Here is a 24,877-nt window from a genome sequence, read left to right on the forward strand (position 1 = left end):
CATCACGACTGTAGTGAGCCAAAGCAGTGCTGGAAACCTGTTCCAGCAGGGAGAGGGAGGCTCCTCTGGCAGAGGCAGCTGTGCTGTTTGTGAAGAAAACTACTTACAGGAAATAGATTGCGGCTGCTCTGACAGCTGCGATGCACAGGAGAAAGGTGAGGGGGTGGAGGAAAAGAAAGAAGACCTGGAAATTAAGGATGAAGATGAGAGGTTCCTTTCTTGACTGCTTCCCTATACAGACAGTGAGCAGCTGTGAAGTCACTTTGCAGTAGATATAACTGCAACCCTTTCTTCTGCCTGTGCCTGTTTCTTGCCGTACCATTTAAATGCATGACGTGGAACAAGGCTTGTTCAGGAATGCTTTAAAATGGATGGAATTGAGCATTAATAAATTGTGTCCCATTTTAGTGTAACCATGTTGGCTTCAGCTGGTCAGTTGATCACATGGGCATGTTTTATGTATGTTGAAAATACATGATCGTGTTGGGCAGCAGTAATTTTCACACTGATGTAGCATAAATACAGTAGCAGTGTATACCAGTTTAGTGATACCAGTGTGGTGTATGCTAGTATAATGATACAAAACCAACACCTACAGTGTATTACTAAGTACTTGGCTGTTTATGGGGGGCTTAATGGCATCACATGAATGGATTGGTAGCTAAATGAAGGATTGACTAAACTAATCTCTGTGAGAATCCTCTTTAATGAGTTAATGAGGTGTTCTTACGGGCTCCCTGCACACACAGATGCTAATGAGAGTTTTTCCAACTTAGCAAGTGATGAAACTTGGATCTGCATCCAGGCTGATAATAAAAATGATGGATAGGTTCTGTTATTTGGGAAAAATATGTTTTAGTTCTGGCATGAGAACTACAGAAGGGAGCCAAAACTGCTGTTCAACCTGCATATTCTTTATCTTTTCCTGTAGCGTATTGATTAAACTCAAAGCTTGGTGCTAAACTCAGTACAGCCAAAGCTGAAAATCAGCAGCTGTACTTAAAATTATTTATGTATTTCATCCTTTAAAGATCAGCGTTACCAAGTTCTGTGCTCAAGAATTTCCTGGGAAGACTCAGGTTTAGTTTTTTGTTGTGGCTTTTAGGGTGTTTTTGGTTTTTTTGGGGGGGGTGTTGTTGGTTGGTTGTGTTTTGGGTTTTTTTTTTTTTCTGTCTTAAAGATTCGCGTGTAATAAGTTTTTGCAGAGGAAGTAATCTGGTCCTAAATTAATTAATCAGGGATGTTATTCCGTAAACCCACAATTTTTTAAGCTATACGAGGGAAGAAGCAGGGAAAACAAATCTTGGTGGGATTTAAGGTATTGTGTTATTTGTGGTAGTGGAATTGTTTGTTTTCTGGCTGTGCCTAAACAGAAGGTCTTGCCCTTCCTCCCATCAGTGGACTCCTGCATACCTGACATCTGCCAAGGACTGAATTTCTATGATGCATCTCATTTGACTCTCAGGAAACAGAGAAAGTTATGTTTATTTTCAGGGTGGCCAGTGATGGGGGAGGAGATGTTGTACAGTGCATGGGTCTGTGTGAGGGACCGGGGGTTGGATGATGAGTGGCTGCTGCTGGAGCGTGTCTGATCTGCCTGCCAGGGAGCTGGCGGCAGTATCCTGATGCTGGATGTGTTGTCTTCACCTTACAGCAGGCTTGTGTCCATCAGACACAATCTGGCTTTAATGAAATCTTCAGATTTTGTTAGTGTGCTCTTTAATCCTAATGAATTTGTTCAATACGACCTCCCCTCATCCCAGTACAGTGCCATTTATCATTATCATTTGTTTATTGTCCTGCAGCCAGTTCTCAATTCTAGTGCTGTGCACTGGTCCTTCCCAAGTCTTTTTGAATTAATTTTTCAATTAGGATTTCATGAGACAGTATCCAATGCTGTCCAAAAATCCAAAAAATAGAACCTACACTGTGTTGTTTTAATCCACTCTGTCTGTAACTCTATCAAAGAACAAATAAAGCAATTAAATTTGTCTGGCAGGCTTTATTCTGTATAAAGTATACAGGCTGCTTCTCATTCTGTTGCCCTCAGAATTTTTAGCTGGATTTTCTTAACGAAGCTGAATTCCCCTTGTATTTTTTTTTTCTTCTTTGCTTTCCCTCCTGAAAGACCTAGGGCTGTGTTCCCAGCCACTGGCTGTCCTCAGTTTATTATTTTGAAAGATCCTGTGCATGAGAATAGCAGGATGGAACTCGGGGCACGACCCAGGCTCTGTGCCAGGCTGCGCCCCTCTCCGGAGGGGCCCCAAGTGATTGCAGAAGGGTGTAAGATTGTGAAGAGCTGAACCTAGCAGAGAGTTGAATCTGTCCACAGTGTGGCTGTCACCAAATAGCCATGGTTTGCTCTGCTTTGAGACAAGGGATCGGGTGGGTGTCTTTTTCTCTGTGCAGTGCAAAATCTGGTAAAAATGCGCTTGCTTTCTTTTGTTGTTGTTGGGGTTGTGCAGACACCAGTTATCCAAGTGCTTTGATACAGATTTCAGTCTCGATTGCCTGTGATAGCTGCAAGTGAAACTGCAACTCTTCTGCCAGCTGGCAGACTTGTGTTCACACCGTAGCAGCGCCTCTGCTTTGAAGCTTGTTGTACCTGAAGTCTGTCCTCTTCAGCAGTTCATGCTCAAGTTTTGAACATGTTCCTTAGTACAGGCTTTAATTTTCTTCTGGTAACTTACTTGTCTGGAAACTTTAAATGAGCCTGCTCTTTGAATTTGGTCAGGGCCTTCCTGCTGATTTTCTGTGCTGTGTCCTGTCTTGGATAATACTCAGAGTGGTTTGGGATTGTTCTTGTAAGAGACGGTGGCTGAAGTGATCGTCTGCCAGGACAGTTCTTTTTTCCTTTAAACGTTGTGCTTAAACACTGAACTGAATTAGTGTCTCCCTCCATGTGCCATTTTTAATGTAGCTTCTTATAACATTGGTTACTCTATAAATGTAGATTCCTAGCTCTATTAAAGTTGTGAAAATGTTGCATAAGGACATAGACATTTTTTCTTCTTTCACATTTCTATCACTAGAACTACAAATAACCCGCATCCATGCTCCTGAATATAATTGTACTCAAAGTCATACCCAGGCTGTACCTCCTGGGGTGCCCTCTTGGAGCCTTCCATGGCAGCATCTGCTGGAAAAGCAGGCATGAAACTGCATTTCACAGCAGCGAGGAGCTGTGGGGCTTAGAGATGAGCTGGGGCATGGGGGGAGAAACATCTTTTTCAGTATCATCTGGTACACTTTGCCATCTCTTAACAACTCTGTTATATTAATTTGTTAGATTAGTATTCCTCATCTTGTTACACATTTCCATTACAATTTGTTTGCTGTCTTAAACTGTCCAGTTTGTTAGGACAGCTGAACAACACAGCAAAGCCACTGTGCCTGTCGGCTTTTTATAAATTATTAAAGAAAGCAGGACAATTGACTCTTGCTCTGAGTCGGTCAGATGTATCATTCTTAAGCACAGATTCAAAAAGGTGGTGTCAGAGCAGCTATACTGTATTAAAGTGTCGAGGCTGAAAGATAAGCCTGCCCAGAGTTAATAAGTTAAAATATTAACTGTCTTTCAGCTTGTATCTGTGAGACAGCATGTTTGGCCTGGGTAGCTAACATATTCAGAATGTCAAAGCAGTACTTGGGCAGCAGCATCTCTGTGGCCAGACATATTTTATAGACATCTGGGAAAGCTTCCTACTGCTATCTGCATGCTGCTGCCGCTGGCCCTGGCTGAGTTCAGGGGTCTGTGCTGAGCTGGTAGCAGCAGATATTTTTCAGGTGGTAGGAGACACCAAAGATAAGGGATAGTACTAGCTTCATTTGTAAATGGAATTTCAGGATTTAATAGACAGCAGATTCAGTCTGTCTTAAGTGTTCAGTAATATGGTGTGGATTTATTTTGGGTAATGTTTTTTACAGAGGCATTTGAGAGTTCTGTGCTATTTCTGGGCACTGTCTGTTATTGCAGGCTAAGGAATAGTAGGTCTTGCTGTAGTTCAGGTTCTGTAAATGAATATAGTCTTCTGTAAAGCTCCTGCAGGCAAGAAAAAAGCTTTATGTTTGTGGAAAAGCAGGGAACCAGCAGGTCTTAAATTTAACTGAGCTGCCCTTCAACTGCTCGATAAGCATGTGATTGTTCATTTGGCAGAAGACACGTATGCCGTGTTCAAATCCTGGGCAAACCCTCAGCTTTTTGACTTTGAAGGAGCTACGCAGATTTACTTTTACTAGCCAAGGACTGTAGAGTGTTTTTTACCAAAGCCATTGGCTATTAAAGAGATTGCAGTTGTTTCTGGTAGTGAAATATCTAGAGTTGGTGTGCAGAGGTCAGAGGTGGTGTTCCCCAAGTCTTAGTGTTGGGGCTGGTCCTGCTGAACATCTTCATCGATGAGCTGAAGAAGGGGATAGAGTGCACCCTCAGTAAATTGGCCGATGACACCAAGCTGGGCCAAAGCATTGATCTGCTTGAAGGCAGGAAGGCTCTGCAGAGGGATCTGGACAGACTGGACTGATGGGCTGAGGCCAATGGTATGAAATTCAATAAGGAGGAGCGCCAGGTCCCGCAGTTGGGTCACAACAGCCCTACGCAGCACTACAGGCTTGGGGCAGAGTGGCTGGAAAAGTGCCTGGCAGAAAAGAACCTGGGGGTGTTGGTTGACAGCTGGCTCAACATGAGCCAGCAGTGTGCCCAGCTGGCCAAAAAGGCCAACAGCCTCCTGGCCTGTATTAGGAACAGTGTGGCCAGCAGGGCCGAGGCAGTGACTGTCCCCCTGCACTGGGCACTGGTGAGGTCACACCTTGAATCCTTGTTCAGTTTTGGCCCCTCACTTCAAGAATGACATTGAGGTGCTGGAGTGTGTCCAAAGAAGGACAATGAAGCTGATGAAGGGTCTGGAGCACAAGTCCTGTGAGGAGCGGCTGAGGGAACTGGGGTTGCTAAGCCTGGAGCAAGGGAGGCTGACGTGGGCCCTTATTGCTCTCTACAGCTCCCTGGAAGGGGCTGTAGGTAGGGTTGGTTGGTCTCTTCTCCCAGATAACGTGACAGAACAAGAGGACACAGCCTCAAGTTGTGCCATGGGAGGTTTAGCTTGGATATTGGGAAGAATTTCTTCATGAAAAGGGTGGTCAAGCCCTGGAACAGGCTGCCCAGAGTGGTGGTTGAGTCAGTGTCCCTGAAGGTATTTAAGAGAGTAGATGTGGCACTTTGGGGACATGTTTAGTGGTGGACTTGGCAGTGCTAGGTTGGACTTGGTGATGTTAAGGATCTTTTCCAACCTAAACGATTCTATGATTTTATGAGTAAGAATCCAAATTAAGTGCCTGTATTGTGTACTTAAAGATGTTGACCAAGATAGTAGTATTATGGAGTTGATGATGAAATTCTGTGTCTTGAATTTTAGTGGATGTCCTGGATTAAGCTGCCCTCCCACTCTTTGCAGTTTCGTAGCAAAGTGGATGAGGAAATGATCTTGCTTAAATATATTTTCCCCCAATATTTTTTTTTTTACTTAGGATCAGTTCTCCAATTTGGCCGCACAAGCACTTCATTTGTCAAAATTAAGGGCTGGCAGAGGCCACGTGGGCTGATGTTGCTACTGAAGAACAGGTTCATTAAGCTGTGTACCAGTGAAGCGATTAGCAGTGAGTGCACTAATTGTAACTCAGTGGTTTGGAGAAGCCTTTGCATGTTCCAGCATCCTGAATGCTTGCAGGAGCTGCGGGACCACCTGGCACATTTAGCTGGGGTTGCTCCACCTCCCTTATGGCCACACCTTGTCACAGGCAGTAGCTGAGAGAGGAGCCCCTCCGAGGTGTCTGCACCTTCTTCATGCTGGCTTCGCTGTGGGAGTTCTCCCTTCTCCTGGGGCTTCACCATCTGTCGGTGCCACAGATGGGGCTGAGACCTGGGTTCAGGTGCGTACCAGATGCAGTAGGTGGTTGCTGTCAGGCACTGAACAGCAGCTGTCATCCTGCCCTGACACTTCGTGCCCAGCAGTGGGGCTGTGCTGTTATTGGGTGACAGGAGGCCCTGTTGCTGAAGGAGCTCAGCCTGACCGGGTTGCTTCATGCTAACTACATCCTTTGGTGTCTCTGCTCCTCGGAAGCTGTTGTCATTGCCTGCATGCTCCATCTCCCTTCTGTCTCTTCAAAGGGCATGATAAGTGTCTGCGGCTCTTTGTCATATGAAAATTAGGGTATGTGGCTTGCAGAGCAGGCAGGATGGCTGCCCCTTTTCTGCACCGTTAGTTTGTGTAACAGGAAGTTGTACAGCTTCAGGCTTGGCTTCTGCTACCACTTGCTTGGAGCCTGCCGCACTGGCTGAAATCCTGTCTTCGCTAAACATTTGTTTCCAGACCATTGCAGCTGTAGTAAGTGGTGGAAAGATTGGTATATTGATAACACGGTAATTTCTTCCTGAGAACCACTATTAGCTTGAACAATGTTGGTGAGGTGGGTGAGGAATGGTGCAAATGTGCTAATTTCCAGTCTTGGTATTTAAAGATCAGCCTTTCATTGAATAATTGGTTTTAATGCGTAGTACGAAACATTCTCTATAGTCTTTTTCCTTTCTCATAGCTGCCTTTTGCAGGACGAAAAAAATAAGTCAATTAACAGCTTTTACACCTTGTGTACTAGAGCCTCCTGGATGTGTGTTAAGATGTCCAGCAGAAATAATAGAATTATGATTTATGTAGCCTGTGATGACAAGCTGAGATTTTTTATGGAATTGGTGTATTTGCTTGAAAGGATCCTTTGCAGAGCAGTTATACTGAGGCTCTGGGTACATTAGTACTAGTGAGTCCTTCCCATCTTTTCCTGTTGCTGCAAACCCTCTTATGGAGCCTGTGAAGTGATGCTAAGACCAAGAAATAGAAAAAGAAAAATGAGGCTAGTGCCATGCAGATCACCCTGGTAATGCTAACCCTTCTTACCCTTCCCTTTGAGTCATTGCTCGCAGACATCAGTGCAGTTTGTGATGGTGGGAAGTGTGATAAAAAGCAGTTCTGCAGGAGTATTTTTGGGTTTTATTTTCTTTATATCTAAGTGACATCCTGTTGCACAAGCCCTGCCCCTTAGAAAGTGCCTAGGCATGTTGGAGGTGTTGCTGCCATGACCCCTCTGCCTTTCAGTACAGGAACGTGAGCTGGTGAATTCAGGATTGCCTTTACCCCTGCCCCGCGGCTCCCGTCCAGGCTAACGGTGCTGGTGCCACCAGGAAGTCTCTCTTCCCCAAATACGTCGGCGTGCATGAGCTAGCGGGTGGTGTAGAGGCGGCTGTTAATGTGGCTTATATCTAAGGGTTACAATTAAGGTTACTGAACACTTCCTGTAATGAGACGCTTGGTTTCGTTGCAGGGATGTGCTGCACCTCCTCCGTCTGCAGGGAAGCTCTGAGTGCTGGTGCCCAGGGTTCTGGTCCAGGGCACTTGTCCCACCTCTGTCCTTGCAATGTGTGGGCTCCCCCTTGCTAGTGGACAGATGGGCAGAAATGTGGGGAAATGGCAGTCCAGGAGGTCTCTTCCAATCCTGGGGTTTTTTTTGTTTTGTGTTTTTTTTGTTTGTTAGTTTCTGTGAATATACAAAGGTTTTGAGCCAAATTTGAGTGTAGGATAAAAACCACAGGCTGGCAGGCTAACAAACCCCTGGGTCATAAAATGAGTCAGCAGAAGAGACAAAGCCACAGTCCCTTGGGATAGCTGTAGCCCTCAACTGCAGTTTGTAAAAACAGCATTGCCCACACAGGGAGCTGCTGTTATGTGGTCCTGCCTTGCAGGCAGCCGAGCTGGAGAGCATGTGTGAAATGTCACCTTCAGGTGAATGTTTTGTGTCTTCATCTGAAACTCTGGTTTCATGGGAAGAAGTATTTGGTGGTGATGCTGACATTTGCTATTGCTACTTGCCTGCTGACCCTGTCGCCAGCTGCTGGTTCTTCCTTCATATCCTCCCCCTCCTGGCTTTGCTGGCCACCCCTCTGCTGTGCCAGCACAGCTCTCTGTGCCTTGTGTCATAAGCTGGGGGGAGGAACTGATCGAGCTGTAAAATGACACAGAATAAATAAAATTAAAAAAAAGAACAGACTGGTTTGGTTCACCTGTGTGGGTCAGGGCCTGGCTCCACAAAACATAGGTGCAAAAACGGCTGTGGTGTGACTGCTGTGCTTCTGGGATGAGGGCACCTGCAACTGGGAATGCTGCTGGGGAGCTGCTGCCCTGTGCCAAGCCACATGCGGGTCCGTGCTGCTCCAGGGATGGAAAGAGGTGACTAGTAACTGAGTGGAAATCAGCTCATAGAGTGAAAAAAACCCATTTTTCAAGCGTGTGCCACGCTCGTCAAAGCTGAACAGAGCTGCATGAGGACTGAAACCGCACAGTGGTAGAAGGGGCAGTGAGTGGAAGGCACATCTGCAGGAACGGTCCAGTGCGGTCAACAGCAGCACTTGCTGAGTCTAAGCACTAGGCTTTTCTGCAGTCAGTCTTGTACCATCACCAAAAATATGTGTGACTAGACTGAGGTGTAAGTTGAGTTACCATATTCAAACCTGATGTCTCTTAAAATGGTGCTAGAAAAACATTTAAATTTTTTGTGGTATGGGAGAGATGTGGCTTGTGGTCAAGGTTCTAGACAGTGACTTAGGGATTTCTCTCATATTTCCTGTGTGACTTTGGAGTAGTTGGTTTATTTGGCTGTACCTCAGTTTCTCTGAGTTTTCCCATCCTTTAGTTTTGTTTTGGGAAGGTTGCAAGGTCTGTAAAAACAGCTGTGTCTTTATGTGAGACAGACATTAACCCTTCATAAAAAATACGGTAACCAGACCCCGGCAGAGAGTTGCTGTATTCAGTGTCACCTTTCAATAGTGAAGAGTTTTACCCTGATCAGTCTTTAAAAGTGATAAATGTGTCATGCAATTTATACAGTACTGTCACATATTGTTTACACTCCAGTTCCACGACAGATTTCATTTGATCACAAGCACTGGAGATTAATCATTCATGGCACTCAAAAATGGCAGTCTGAAATTTCAGATGGGACGATTGCCGATGTCTCCAGTGTTTAGTTGTAACGACTCTTGTGGTACTATGGCAGGCTGCTGTAACTTGGAGAGTTTAAGTGAAACATGCACAGACCAAGCAAAACTGCACTCAGAACAGTGCTGTTTGTTGCTGTTTGTTCCTAAGCATTTCTGTGCATATAAGAGGACAAGCAATAACTCTTTCTGACTCAGACCTTTCATTAGCAGCTAATAATTCATGAGACCAGGTAGGTTAGACAAAGCAGAGGCTGTAACTTTCAAAAAAGAAAAAAAAAAAAAAAGAAAAAAAAAAAAGTGCATACCCTCATCCCTCACTTGTGGGCTATTGTTAGCTTACATAACTGTGCATCAGGCCACACACAGGAGCTGGAGAAAGAGCAGTGGAATTTACCAAAATGTGACATACTTATTTGGCACTAGTGATAGGTAAATTATTTTAAGAATATACCTCTTCCTACAGTAAGAGTGAAATTCTTTCTTTTAGGTTGCTGACATTGAGCTCAAATTTTAAAAGTATTTTTTGCAGTTGAAAACTGAATTTAACTATGTTTATGCTCTCCCTCCTTCATCACTCTCATCAGCTTCCTTAGTGCCTCATTTAAAGAGGGGAATTAGGATGCAGTCTCTGTGGTTTTGTTTTGGGGACCTTCAGGTCAGCTCTGAGAGCTGTGATGAGTGCAGTACCTGTAACCGCATGAGCGAAGCAGAAAAGCAGAGCGGGCAGTTGAGCTCTGAGGGAAAGCAGCTGCCTCTGTGTGAGGCAGAATCCAGCAACAAACTGGCAAAGTCTCTTCATTTTTGTTTCGCAGTCAGTGAGTGCTGAGAGGCAGTGATGTTACATGGTGTGAACTGCTGTTGGGAGAAAGGGATAAAACCCCCAAACCTACACCATCTCTAGCAACTGCTGGTGCAAGAAAGTGGGAAATGGGGAGGGAGAAATGTACATTATTTTGTTGCTACTTTTGCCCATAAAAGTCAAATTTTCATTATTTTTTTTCTCAGATAATTCAAAAGCAAACACAGTGTCATGTGTGTGATTGATATGTCCTGGCTTGCATCAGAAACAGTGTGACCAGCAGGACTAGGGCAGTGACTGTCCCCCTGTACACAGCACTGGTGAGGCTGCACCTCCAATGCTGTGTTTGGTTTTGAGCCCCTCGCTATAAGAAAGATGTTGAGACAGGACAGGAGGAAATGGCCTCCGGTTGTGCCAGGTGGGTTTAGGTTTAGAATTGGGTATTGGGAAGAATTACTTCACTGAAAGGGTTGTCAAGCACTGGAACAGGCTGCCCTGGAAGTGGTTGAGTCACCATCCCTGGAGGTATTTAAAGAGTGTAAATGTGGCACTCAGGGACATGGTTTAGTGGTGGGCTTGGCAGTCCCGGGTTAATGGTTGGACTCTGTGATCTTAAGGGTCTTCTTCAACCTAAATGACTCTATGACTGTAATGACAGGGAGAAACAGGTCCCCCTGCTATATCAGAAATCTGTTCTGTTCAGCAAGTGTTGGACTTAGTTTGTCTGGCTTTTAAATAGTCTGAAGCCTTATCTATTACAGGAACTCCCAGATCTTTCCAGGATGTTGTATACATACAGTAGCTGCTTCCTCTTATAGAAATCATGTCATTTGGAAGTGAACAGTACGTGCTGAAAAAGCTTTTGTCTGCGATAAAATTGGCAGTGACTGAGAAAATCCAGCTATCTCCCAAAGGGGAGTCTGTGCAGCTGGACTGCTCTTTGTTAAAGTAGTATTTTGCTCTTTTAAACACACTTTATATCTGCCACGCACACCTGCCAGTGTTGGGATCTTCCTGCTATGATATAAATGTGAGTGGGAGAGTGTTGTGACCAAACGAGCATTGCTTACAATTCCATCTGCAAAATAGATGAGTTTATCCCCGCTAAGTCTATAAAGAAGAGCTGTGAGTGCTGACACCATTTGTCTTTAGAAACGTAAAGCCATCCAGGGACAAGATTCCTCTTACCTTCAGATAATTTCAGTGCCCACCCCAGTTTAGCTGATGACATGATACTTGGATTTCCCTGAGGTTTCTCAGTCTCCTTCCAGTCTTGATATCATTTGGCCAGTTGTCAGATAGTATCTACTTATTTGTATAATAGTGCTACTCCGATGTTAGGACATGTTGATGAAAGATTACCTTTAAGTTAGCAGTGTGACAGAGGTAATCATGGACTTTTTCATCTGGGTATAGCGTGCTGCCTGGCCCAGGATTTACTGAGTGTGGGAGAGATGTATTGAGGGTTTCAAGGCCAGTTTCCTCCTTGACTTTATTTTCCCCCGAGTTGATAGCTTGTTTCTTCATTAATATATTTACAATGAATACTAAACCAAAAGCTGCTTTATAGGTATAATTAAAAGGAATACATGGTTTCTTGGAGGAAAGCCAGGTCTTTTTTTTCATTCTGTTTTGTGGTTTAGCCAAAGTGAGAATCGCAGTGACCTGAGTACCTGGGGATATCAAAAATCAAAATTAGTCTCAGGAGCCCAATAATCTGACAGATAAGAATATTTACTCTTGAAACTAAAGCTGTCTAATTTCAATAGATGTGATGGATTGAAGAGAAAGCATCATTGACCTGGTTCCACTCTGTTAGGCTTTCCAATTAAACAGAATGTTGTAGAAAGCGAGACCTTACAGAGTAATACCTGGACCAGCAGGACTAAGGTTTGAAATGTCCCTTGTACTTTAAAAGATGTTCCTTTAAAGATTTTGCTTGAGCACTAGTCCCAGAACACTAATGATGGAGTCTCCTGGAGGGATGTTATCTCTTTCTAATCTCTTAATTAACTGGCTAAATAGACAATTTTTGTGCTTTTGTGTTTAGAAGCTCTTTAATGAGGCTTGAATCCTCTGGCCAAGCAAAGTTAAGAGTTCAGATTTTGATGCCAAGGAAGATGACGGACTGCAGAAAATACATGGTGCACTTGCACATATAACGTGTATAGCTGGAGAAAGACATTCATCAGGATGAAATTTTAATGGAAAACAAAACAACCATCACGTAACTGCAGCTTTTGGGAGCAAAAAATGTTGCCAATGATGCAGCCAGTGCTTTCATCATCAAGTCCTGATCAACTTTCTGAAAAGGCTCTAATGCCTTGAAATTACAGGAGCACCAGTCAATTGTAATGTAAGAAAGAAATGTAACAGAGGGATAAATCAAAGATGTAAGGGCCTGCGTGTAGCCTTGAGTTGTTCTGGAGCTAATCTGTCTCTGATATACTCTGGTTACTGCAACTTGCTTCACACATTCAAATATTGTAGAGATCCTGTAATTTATGTGTGATGGTAGGGTGCCTGGAAAAGGGGATCTCTTAAAAATAATAATCCCACCATCCTTGTTCAAGCAGATGTGTTTGTTCCTTACATCGCTGCTTTGGACCAGTAATGGCTCAAAACACCATCTTTTCCACTATTCCAGAGTAATGGCTGTTTCTATCTGCTCTTTTTGTAGATTGAACCTCCTAGTCCCTACACCAGCTTGGAGACTCAGGTTAGTACCACCCCCACCACCCTTCTTTTGTCTAAGAGATCCTCTGAAAGAGAAGGCTGATCTGCTGTTGCCCACTGCAGTTATGGTATTTAACTGTGTTGGTGACCCTGGAGAAGGTACAACTGTAACAGCAGTAGCTCCCAGCATGACTGACTGGGCAAGAGAGAACAGACTCTTTACAGGAAACAGGTGCAGATGGTGAGGAAGGGACCTGGTGTGCAGCTGGACAACAGCAGAATTGACTTGTGCTTGTTAGAAGAGAGGATGCAGTGCTCAAGGCAGTGCAAGAATCCATTCATGGAATTAATTCTCCTTTCTTTTTGCATACTCAGCTTCCTAGCTTTTGTTATGATCCCTGCTGCTAGTGTGTTACTCTAAAATCTATAGCATTGTGGATTTCCTCTTTAGACATTACAGTGAGTGGTAATGAATCCATGGAGATGCCTGGCACCAGAAGGTCAAAGTGACAGAAGGAATTTTACAAAGTCATTGATGCTTTGACTTGTGTTTTCTAACAAGGCAGTATCATTGATTTTCATTCTCGCTGATCTTTGGGAGGCAGCAAAGCAATGATACTTGCATACTGAAGATGGGTGTTTATTCAGAACACACATTTCCAATGTCCCTTAGTGACTGCATAAGTATGTCTACCTTTGTCTTTTGTTGGCCTTTCTCTGGGGAAAGCTTTTGACTGTTTTGCTATTTGTTTCAACAAGCCTACTACATCTTTTTTTATGGACCTCACTTTGGAGCTAAGCCTTTGTGAGTTGAAACTGGCAAGGAAGAATCACATAAAAATAGTTATACACAGTGGCATTATAAAGTTGTAACAAAACACAGAGTACATAATGAAGTTCTAATCTGTGTGTGATGTAGAACTGGAAATATACAGTAATAATGAAGACTTATTTTATTACTGACTTAAAATAGTGTAAGAGCAGCAGTTTGTGTTAGTGAAGGTACTAGGGGAGAATGCACATTGTGAGGATTTCACACCTGAAGGAGAAGGAAGTGAAAGGGAGATTATCAGCTCCAGCTGGTACAGCTGCCACAGATTACTGGCTGAGGTGATGCCTTCAGCCCCAGCATACCGCTTCCTTGTTCTGCCCTGCCAGTCTGTATCTTCCCTGGCCTGCATGTCCTTTACTCTTCTGGCCTGTTGCCTCCTTGCTAAGACTGTCAGCAGGGGTGCTGGGTGACTCCAAAAGTCACTGTGCTTTCAAGGGGCCTTAATATTTTTGGGGTCAGGGAGAGCATAAACACATTGTTTAATGAATATGTAAGGTAGAAATTAAGTGCATGCTCATAAGTGTTGATGTTTATTTCGGTGCTACTGAAAGCCACATCCACTTCTGAGTCCCATCTTCTCTACAAAGCTGCTTACTCCTGACCTTGAAATAGGTGAGAAGAGCCAAAACCAAAGTCTCATGGCCAACGCACTTACATCCCAAAGTGTTCTGGACTGCTGGGGTGTGCTCAAATGTAGGAGCTGAGACCAGGCATGTATCTTGGAGTGGGCAGGGATGGGACTCTCTGAGAGGTGGAAGTAAGTCTGGGTATCATAGCTGAAGGACAGGGCATAACTTTGGTTTCTAGGGATGCATTTCTCTTTAGGTGAAGTGGTGAAAAGCGTTCAGATTAGCTGTAGTTGTTTTATATCCAGACTGAGAAGTTAGCAATTCAGGACGGGGCCACCGTCTTAGCTGCAAGGGTATCTGTTTTCTTTGATGTGAAAAAGCGGCATGAGAAAAACAACATCAGCAGCTTTAATGTTTTGCCAACTCAAACATAACATTAACTAACATGGTTTGTAAAGAATCCTCAAATTTGCAGAAGTTTCCCCACATGTTTTATTCTCATCCTTTTTCTTTGGGGACAGATGTGAGTGGAGAATAGTAGTGTGTGTGTTTGAGACATGTTGAGTAGACACTGGTGAGCAGCTTCTCTGCTTTAGTGGTTTCCTGCACAATCTTGGGATGAGTTGGCTCATTTGAGATTTTCACTCCACTGCCCTCTGGTTTCCTGTCTTGACTCTGCTCTGCTTGGTATTTTGAATGTTGACATTTCAAACATGTGCTGTGTGTCGAAAGGGGACCATATTCTGGAGGCCTTCTCATGAATTTTTCATGTCACTTCCCCTCCTTTCCCTAGTTTTCCAATCAGATGTACAACTGTTGCAAATTTTACAGGTATGGCTGCAAGTGATCTTCTAAAGAGAGAATGTGGGTATTCTTCCAACCAGCACAGCTTCAGCAGTTCTCTTTTTGAATTCCTCTATAAAGATCTATTTTGGGTTGTGTGTAAGTGAACAGAGGGAAAACATTTACTTGAGAGCTAAGCCAAGTGTTTTCAGATAATATTTTTCCAATGAATAGACAGCTTCTGCAAACAAAATAATTTTTGCACAATTCCCTCACGTAATTCCCTCACATTCTTCTCTCTTTTAGAGGCATGTCAAAATACTTTGTTCAAATTGAACCTGCCAAATCACACTACTCGCGTTAATCAAATAGCAGTATATTGGGGATCAGTCTGATTCATTTATACCTACCTGTGCTGGGACGGGATGCCAAGAGATGATGCAGTTGGGCAGTTCCTGTTCTCCCTGCTCTGTTTTTATAAGTGAGATTATACAGCTCACAAACAACTGTTCTTTAGCTTTTTTCATGTTAAATGGTGCGTAACAAGCATGACTCATGTAATGTATAAATTTGGTGCAGCAGATTAACAACTATTTAATAAGCTGTGTTCAAGGGAGTAGGATGTGGCACATTTATTTGCATTGCACTGTGTTGCAAAATAGTACTCATTTAGGGTGAAACCGAGACACTTGGGGTTTACTGTACTGGAAAAAATAGTTTGAAAACAAACCTTCCATTTCTTACCTCTAAATCTCACTGTGCCCTAATGCTAAAACCAGATACCCCTGAGCATCCTTGAGGTGTTTGATAAGGTCATGTCAGCATTCATTTGGAAGGTTCAGGCATGTTTGTCTGCACTGTCATGCAAAGGGAAACTGACCATAATTTGGAGAGAATGAAGAAAACAAAGAGAGAATGAAAGCTGTTTTCGGCAGCTGAGATGGTTGTGTGTTACATCTGAAACAGTGGTGACTGACTACTTTTCTCATGATTTCCAAAGCTATCTCCATCAATGAGACTGTGGCTGTTTGCATTTCACACTTCCCATCCTTCATTTCACAAAAATACTAGGAGCCAAATGTAATGGCTTCAGCAGCAGTTAGCCCAGAGAGAAATTTTGGCCCAGTTTTTCATTCCCTTGGAGCGATGGAGTTTTGTCAGTGTCTTTGGGTTAGAGAGCTCATTTTTGGTTTTCTTCCAAAGCTGTAGCTTTGTGACTGATAAAAGCTGTGTGACTGGATGCTGGGGAGCCCTCTAAGGCTTACTGATACAGGACCACGGAGTATTGCAGTTGGTGGAGGAAATGGGGATCTGTGTATCAGGTAACAGGACTGAGTAATTGGTGCACCAATTGCAGTTTTTACCTCTGCCTTCATCTGTGAAAAGTAAATCTTGCCACATGTTTTCCTTCTGCTGGTGCTATCCCAGCATGAGCGTGCTGCGGTGCTTGCCCAGGGAGGCACCATCTGAGGGGTGCTGTGCTAAGCCTGCAGCAGGCAGATGTGCACCCTTGTGCCTGGGTGGCAAGTGGTTGGTTTTCCACTGCTTGGGGGTCAGCAGCATCTCTTTTAAGCTGATGACAATAACAAAAAAAAACCCAAACCAAACCAATCAAAAAATTACAGTTCTTCCCAGACTATAGAATACCAGTCAGAATTTTCTGTGTTGTTAGAAGTCAAAATATGAACTGGTTTTTGCTGTGCAGTTTCCAGAAGATGCTGTTACTGGGGTGGTTGTGTGAGAATAGCTGGTGGCTTGCAGCCTCCCTTTGAAGTGATGGATATGGTTCCCAGGTGCTACTGAGGTGTGGAACTTGGAGATAGCTGAGGTAACGTGCGCATTCAGAATCCAAACACGAGACCTGCGTGTAACGCATGCCACGCTAGGAGGGTTTCAGCTGGAAAGTTACCTTAGCCAAGGGGGGATGCCAGTCCGGAAAGGGTTACATTGGCAAAGAGCCGGTGTGAAGGATGCTTTGAAGACCTCTTCCCATGACACACAAGTGCTCTCCCACGTTGGTGAAGTAAATATTGATGCTTGAGTACAAGCAGCAGTGTGCTTGTCATAATACAGTAAAACCAGACTGCTTTTCCATACCCTCCTGTAATTAGCGTATATCCAGCATTCAGTGTGTCGGCTCAGCACCTCATACCCGTGTCAGCCTCCTGTCTCTAAGAACAGCTCAGACACTGAGCGCTCCCAGACAGAATTTGTATTCTAGCAGTAGTGCCTTTAAAGAGACTGTTTGTCATTGTCCTCTCTACCATTTCATTTAATATTTTTTTTAAAGAGCTAGCTCTTTTTAGAATGAAAATGCCCTACCCTGGAGAGCATCATGTAAGGAACAAAAATTGTCATAATAAAAGGTACTTATTATCTTGTAATTCCTTTCTCTGAAATTGATTTCTGGATTAATTCAATAAAAGACTCGGAACTGAAGGTTCATGGTGCGCCACTGTTGTGGGTGTTGCACTTCACAATTAAGTGGCTGCTTTGAACAGCAAAAACGTACTTTTGGTGTGTTTCTTGCAAGGTGTCTTTGTCATTAGGTACAAGTCAAATAATTTCATTGCCTATAGGAGTCTAAATAATTGCATGTTCAGCTGTTTGACCTTTAATTATTTCTTCTGTTCAACCCTGAAATTTAAAACTGTAACCCTCAGCTGTGCTGCCTGGAAAGCTCGTGCACCTTTTACCTGGTTCTTGTCTGGGAACGACGGGGTGCTGTCAGCCCTGCTTGGATCCAGAGCACAAGTGCAGCAGCAGCAGCCATACAAGTTGCCTAATTGTGCTGATTGCCTTTGCAGATAAGTGATCCTTTTGCCCTTTGTGCCTGGACTTGGTCAGTATCTGCTTCACTGGGGGTTGCGCAGACGATTTCACCTCTGTGCCATGTAATCAGCATTTCCCAGTAAGAGTAGGTAAGAATTGCATACAGAAAGGTACTGTATCTGCTACTAAAAGCAAGAACAGAAAACAATCCCTGCATTATTTGTTAGAGTATCATATGGAAAAGAATCATTAAATAACTGGGAAACTGTTTTTTAGAACCATATGACTAAAAAATAATACTTCAAATCTTTTGTGTCTGGTTTTGGGTGTGTTTGGGATTACTTTCTGAGTCTTATGGTTATCTCAAGTTAGAAACTCGGGGATTTTTCCAGTTTTAGTCAATATTCATGAAAAAAACATGAATCCAAGAATCTTGTAGCCTGTAGAAAAGAGCATGTTGCAGCTTTTGTAACAAGATAATTGTGATTGGTAACACTATTAACATGGAGTCTTTCATAAAATCATGTTGTGAAGATAAAGTAAGCTTCCAGGTACTTGCTTTTCAAAACGCAGGGAAGTATTTTTCTTCCAGCTAATTAGTTTGGTGGGCAAGGAGGAATCCGTGCCATTTCATAAGGTGCTGAAGTGAGTAAAGAGCTGAAATGCCTATGCGATATACAGCCACTGGAGAAAATGATGCAATTTCTTGCAGCGCACTGTGCTCACTAAAAAGCAAGATTTTGCATTCTGCTGTCAAAGGGAAGAGGAAACAGCATGTTTTCATTCCTGCTGAGGAACATGAAAATACAGGTAGATTTCATGGACTTACCTCTGAAATCTTCATGATGCAGTCCCCATAGAAATATCCGATGCAATCAAATTGCTGAGCTGTTATTGCCTATTAATCAGATATACTGGTTTTGGCAAAGATAAACCTAGAAAAACAGTGGCTAGAAATGTCTCAATTTTTAAATCACACAAAGAGAATTTAGATCTGTTTAGGAGAATACGTCTTTTAAATGTATCTGCTGAGTGGATCCTTTTGGATATACATGGGAAATACTCTGCAAGATTAACTGGGTGGTATTTGCATTGAAGATACCCAGGTACAGTCTCATGCAGCATCTTGGAAAGTTTTAGCTTTTAGTTACACACAGAGTCATTGTATGTGATTTGGCCGTGTACGCAGAGAGGAAGAAGGGAAGAGCATATGGCTTAGAACTCACATCTCTAGCACTTGTGTTCTCCGTTATTTCTATGAACAAACCATGAGAAGTTCGGCATTGAAGGCCAACGGAGTCCTTTGCAACAGTCTGTTGCATGAGGAGGGTACACACCACGTGTCATTTAGATTCCTTTCTACTAATGCTGTGAATCTTGAATTTTATATGAAACTTCTTAAAAAAAATAAATCAAAAAAACTCTTATATAAAGCTCTCCACGTTATTTTTGTAGTGAAAGAAAAAAGCACCTAGCCATCAGCTCACAGTGACCAGGGTGCTATGTAAGCATGTAATTCCTTTCTCCTGTTCTTTGGAGGACATGTGATATTTTCAGCATGTTTTCAGTCTGCTTGGTGCTTGTAAAAGCTGTCCCATGAATGGCACTGGGAATGAAATCTCATCTTTGAGAGGTACAGCCTGGGCAAACTTCCCAGACCCAGCACATGTGGAAGGGAGCTTCTGTGACAGAATGGATGGTATTTTTGACTCTTTGAACTCTGCATCCAGAGCTTGCTAGGCATCCTTGTTCTCATTTAATCAAGCCTGAACTACAGCTCATATTCTGTGGATGTCAGCTCTGCTTTTAATTTTTTTCTGTTCCTCGAATTGTTCAGTGGACCTGTCCAGTGGGTTGTCTGTCCCTTTTAATACTAATTTGAGAAAATATTCTTGCCCTTTCTAGAAACAGGGTATTTTCTAATTGTCCATGAGTCCATTCATGTGTGCTGCAGTTTCAGAAACAAGGTGCTTTTACACAGTTATCTTCTAGTTACGAATATCTTTAACAGTACAACTACCAAAGCCCTAAGCTCCCAAGCTAAGATCTTAAAAAGATATGACAACTGTGATATTTCCCAACAGAAGCTGATTTGCCAATATCTTTTTAATTTGCACAGCAATCGAAATGCTTACCAGCAATACCTAATTTTGTATTTAGCCTCTGATGGAAAGAGAATTGTAAAATTTAGTTCTGTGCTTGCCTGTTTTTATTGTATAGGGCAAATTGGCAGAAGGGATGACATACAAATTATGTTGATTATAATCAATTACCATCAGAACCAAACAGTTCATTATGACCCTGTCCCTGCTGTACAGTAATGCTATTGTACACTGTCTGTTATGCTCTGTACTTCAAATGACATCACAGAACAGGAAAATTCTTGATTATTCCAGAATAACGGTAACTGGGCTAAAGGATAAAAGATTAATATTTAATAACATGAGGTCTGACTGATTGCTTAAATAAAGCTCTAATGCAGTTCTGATAGCAAATAGAGGATGATGCCAACAAACCAAAATATTCTGAGACTAATTGAATCCTTGAGTATCTGTTCCCATTCTTTAAGTGAAATACATCTAGAAGTTGTTCTGATAACAGCTCAGAACAGCAAGATAGGAGGAATTCACATATTATTTTCCAGTCAAATATTAGGTAGCTCCCCATTTAGCACCTCCTAAGCTAACACTTGAGAGCATACTTAATTACAAGCACCTACTTAAGTGCAGCTGACTTCAGGAAAACTTTTCGTATAAGCCCCGCTATGTATCACACCTCTGTTTCTTACCTAAAACCAAATTTCCTTTGCAGTAGTTTAAAATACATTTTTATCTTTGGAGAATTTTTACATGCAGGAAACTGGATCTTCTGGTGAGTAATTAATTCACTGGGCCTCTCCTGACTGAGGAAGAGCAGTATTGGTTTATCCTGGCTGAGGATGTGACTTAATTGTATTAATGTGAGCAGCGAGTCAGATGCAGATTGACTTGCCAGCCTGCCAAGTTGCCAGTGTGACTGGTGTGTAGTTGTGGAAGGCTGTGTGCAGCAGGTGGAATGAAAAGCTACGTGCAGGTGACCAGTTTCTGATGTTAGCACTTGTGCAGTGTTCTCTGTGCGGCATTTCTTGGGAGACATCTGGGATGCATTTTGCTTTGGGGTTGGTTTAGAAATGATACTGAAATGTGGGGTCTGTTTCTGTTTTAATCATTTTCTGTAATGCCTACAGGTAAATGCAACTGAAAAGGCTTTTGTAGTGTTACTTTGGTTTCCACCCTCCCCTGCAATTTTCTCTTTCTCTGGTTATGCTGGGATTAGACCTTAATGGCATAAATAGCTCTTGTATAGCAAAGTGGTTTAAAGCGATAATTCCATTTTTGGGGCAGTGAAGCATAGAACAGAAAATAAAAACACACAAATAATGTCTGAAAAACAGTCAGATAATTACTGGATAAGTATAGACATGCACAGCTGTGTTTTGCATGCATCATTTTCCAGATCTAGTTACAGTATTTTTCTAGCCAGGGCAACTTCAAAGTGGCTACATCTACTTTTTCATGAAACACTCGAAGTTTTTTCTGTTTTTGCAATTACCGGGTTTTCCAAGTAGTGGAGACTGCAGTATAAGGAGAACCTACTTCTAAAACTGTTGTTCTGGGTTTACAGAAGTAGGATGAATTACGCAGAAGGTTCTTTTGCTCGCATGCCTGTGCTGCTGCACAGTTCACACATGCGCTTTTTCACATTAATGTTCCTTTTCCCATGTCAACCTTGTTTTACAAACTTGTTGATGTAACTTTGCAGTCCTGGTAGTTTTGCCTTGTCAGAGTTCACTGGTATTGCTAGAAGAGGAATTTACTGTGCTGTAGATTGGCAATAAAAGCATTTTAGTAGCTGGTAAATCCAATGGAGTTATGGAGGTAACATCTTTATTGCATACTCTTGTGTTTTGTTTGCTGATTGGGAAAATGACTGCAACTGGATAGATTGTAGTGCTGAAGTCAAAGCAAAAATTAAAAGAAAAAGACGCAAACATTTTATTGTCTTAACAGCAGTGTTCATTGCTACAGTTGACACTGAGGCAGTGGGCTACTGAGTGACAGCTGGCTGACAGTCACTCCCAAGGGTGCTAGCTGGACATTCTTGGAAGTGATGGAATTTGTCTGAGAACACTTTTCCATGGGAAGTTAGAAGTAAGCTAATAATATTTGATTACTTGAAATGTTCCCTATATTTGCTCTTCAGGAAAGAGAAGCCAAAATTGTGACTTGCTGGTCTGGACCCTTGTTAATACTGGTGGGAACTGTGTGGTTCAGTGTCGTTTCTGTGACTGAAAATCTTGCGCTGGCCGAGGCCAAACAGGGTGCTTTGGTTTGCGTGTCCCACGCGTGCCAGCTGCTCTCCCTCCTCTTCAGCACTTCTTTATGGCATCCCAGTCATGATGACAGGGCGGCCCTGGCTGCAAATGACTGCATCCAGTCAATAGACAGCCCCACACTCCTCGATCAGTTACGTTTCGACCGCATCCAGCCACAGCAAACTGTCTGTTTGATAAGGTTGTATGAAGGGTCTGAGCTTTCGGAAGCTGTGTCCAGTAATCAGCAGAGCATCTGAATTTGGGACTTGCCTTTCAAAGCTAAAGCCAGGCCCTGTATTACTGCCTAAGCTCCGTGCATTGTGTGAATGTAGAGAGCTGACAGCCTCAGAACAGGATTAGCAAAATCTGTCATGCAGCGAAAATACCGAGGCTGTGAGACTTCTGAGTCTGGCACCACCGCAGCATGGACGGAGCAGCGACGTGCCCTCTTGCCTGCTCGCTGCCCCAAAGCGTTGCTTGTGTCCCTTATCGGAACAAAACAAAGCCAAAGACAACAGCCTGCCAAGCCTTGCTTTTTTCTGTGAATGGTGTGGGATTTTCCCCCACAGAGAGCGCTTCCCTGAGAGGTAGGAGCCCCAGAGGGACCCTCTCCTTGGGCCGGGAGGACACAACCCATCAGTGCCAGTGTCACAGCTGCCCTGGCCATGCTGCCCTGTGCTGCCTGAGCGGGGCAGTGGCACTTTGGAGAATGCAAACTGTGCTGTCCCTCAGGGGAAGGGTCAGTTCCCTGCTCCTTGTTGCAGGATTGTTTCTCTATTTTGTATGTGCTGCTACACTGGAGAAAAAAAACCTGCAGTTTTAAAATTCACATCAAGGTGGAAATAGCAGCTGGGGAGCCTGTGGTGCTGGCTTCTGTTAGGTAGCAAGTGCCAGGTGCTGACATTTGTAATGGGTTAATAATTTGTATGCATTACAGTAAAGCCAAGAAGAGGACCTTCCATGAAGGGTTGTGCTACAAGCAGGTTTGATAAGCTCCTGGCTCTACTTGGAGAGTCAGCTTTAAAACAATTGTGGACCTGAAATAATTTTTCATGTAATATAATCTATTATACATATTAGTCAATGACTTCACAGGAACCAGAAAGAATTTTTATTATTGCTTCTTCGTTCCTGTGTCTTTTGGTGTTTTATTTTACTTTGTCCTATGTAGTAGATGTTACCTAACATTTGTAATTGCTTATAATATGCCTGTCTCCTAATGTTTGAGTTTACATACAGCAAACAAAATATCTTTAATAAATGCTGATAATAAAATCATGATATTAAAAGAGCAAGCACTTAGTGCCTATAAAATGACACTGAGTTCGTTATTTGCAAATTATCCAGATGATAATTTGGTTGTGGCCTTCAACAGCATTTGGTTTCTTGGTAGGCAGGAAACATGCAACGTTTGATTGCTGCTTCTGCAGCACCTTTCTGGCGGCTCAGCTTTGAAGTTTCGTTGGCACTTATAGCATGATGCTTGGTAGCTGGACAGTGTCTTACAAAGGTCCAAAAGTTAGTTTTGGTTAATTGTGTCAAAAAAAAAAAAAAAGGGGGGGGGGGGGGGGGGCGGCGCGGGCGCAAAAAAAGCAAAAGAGAACTTAAATAACAAATCGATGATGCTTTATTGGTAAGTGCCAGATCAGGCTCATGCTAACCTTTCTCAAGGTTTGCTTTCCTATTCCTTTGCCTCTGAAAACACAGAAGTGTAGCGTAAATGGAGGTCATTGCCTTTTTATTTTAGACATTGAACTAAAATTCTTTTCCCGTTCGTAGTTTTTTTTCTCCAGTTGAATATCTCTGCATTCTTACAGCCCAGCCTTTCATAAAACTGATGATCTTATTTTTAAATTCTGATGTGGACCCTCCGTTAAAGCACAGCCTGGTCTCTGCTCCGGACTTCCTGTGTCACGCTGTGCAGGAGTCCCTTTCTGACTTCCCTGGTCCTATGGCCGTTGGCAGCTTGGGCCAGAAAGCGCTGGAGATCTGCATGTGCTGTTACTGTCAGTGGTGCGCTTGTTTGTGTGGAAGTTTGAGCAAGCAAATAACTTGACCATTCATAAGGAAATGATTTAGTACAGCGTGGTGGGGTTTAATTAAAAGGTACCTGATTGCAGGTTGTGTGGTGCAGGAGGAGCTGCTCCGGTTGCAGCTGGGAGGTCTGTGGGTTTTCGGTGGGTGGATGTTTGCTGGGCAGAACTTCTCTGGGTTCCCTGTGGGAGGGCTGTGAATCCTGCCGTGCTTCCAGCTCACCTGAAGCAAACTCTGACAGGCTTGGGAAGGCTGTAAGCTTCAGAGAAAATAAAATTCAGATGAAACTCTTGTTCGGGACCATACTCAGCAGTAGTGACCGTGAGGAGCTCTTCCACAGGACATGAGTATGAGTAGCCTACGTGTTTGACAAAGCAGCTGGCCCCTGTCCCATGGGAAGCAGAGGTCTTTGGTGTGCAGCTGTTTGTTGTGACACCAGAAGGTGGACGTTCAGGTCGTGTCCATTGCCTGTAGGTTGTCTCAAGTGACAGCAAAATGCTGAATAACCTCTGTGGAGTTAGCGGAGCCTGTGTGATGCCTGTAAATGTGGGGGTTCATGTGACAGACATTTCTAGATTGTGTCTGGATATGTGCTTACATATAAAAATCTTTTTAATATAAATTTCCCACTGTTTTGTCTTGTATGAAAATTTGGTATTTTTGGTAAACTCTAGTTCCAGCTTAGAAGCAACAGTTCTTTCCTCTGCATCGTACGCTACAATATACACATTGGTTTGGAAGCTGTTCCTTTAGAGTGCAGTGAAAAAAGTTAGTAAAGACCTGGTTTTTTTTATTATTTTTACATAGAATACCAGTATCATGACTGACTCGCAGGTCTGTGCTACTTTTGACCATTACCTGAAAATTCACTCCGAAGGCCATGCTGTTAAAATACGAGAATGTTATTTCAAATTACATTTACTCCAGAGTGAATTGGGAGGCTTTGGCATAGCGCCTAGTTTACACTAAGCTTGCCAGCAGAGGAAGTTAATCAAGAATTGTTGGTCCAAGGTGTATTCTT

General features: G+C 43.1%; 1 protein-coding gene across 2 annotated transcripts in view; it reads left to right on the forward strand.

The window, feature by feature from the left end:
• XYLT1 (xylosyltransferase 1) overlaps nucleotides 1–24,877 on the forward strand; it is a 202,151-nt gene that overhangs the window by 41,032 nt on the left and 136,242 nt on the right. The window contains exon 2 of one of the 2 annotated variants that reach the window (XM_040591969.1): nucleotides 12,517–12,555. The exons of the other annotated variant lie outside the window; for it this stretch is intronic. Coding sequence (XP_040447903.1) covers nucleotides 12,517–12,555 — 39 coding nt within the window. The remainder of the gene's footprint in view (nucleotides 1–12,516; nucleotides 12,556–24,877) is intronic. 2 annotated transcript variants of the gene reach the window in all.

The sequence above is a fragment of the Falco naumanni genome, chromosome 4, assembly GCF_017639655.2.
Source record: "Falco naumanni isolate bFalNau1 chromosome 4, bFalNau1.pat, whole genome shotgun sequence".
In the NCBI taxonomy this organism is placed as follows: Eukaryota; Metazoa; Chordata; class Aves; order Falconiformes; family Falconidae; genus Falco; species Falco naumanni.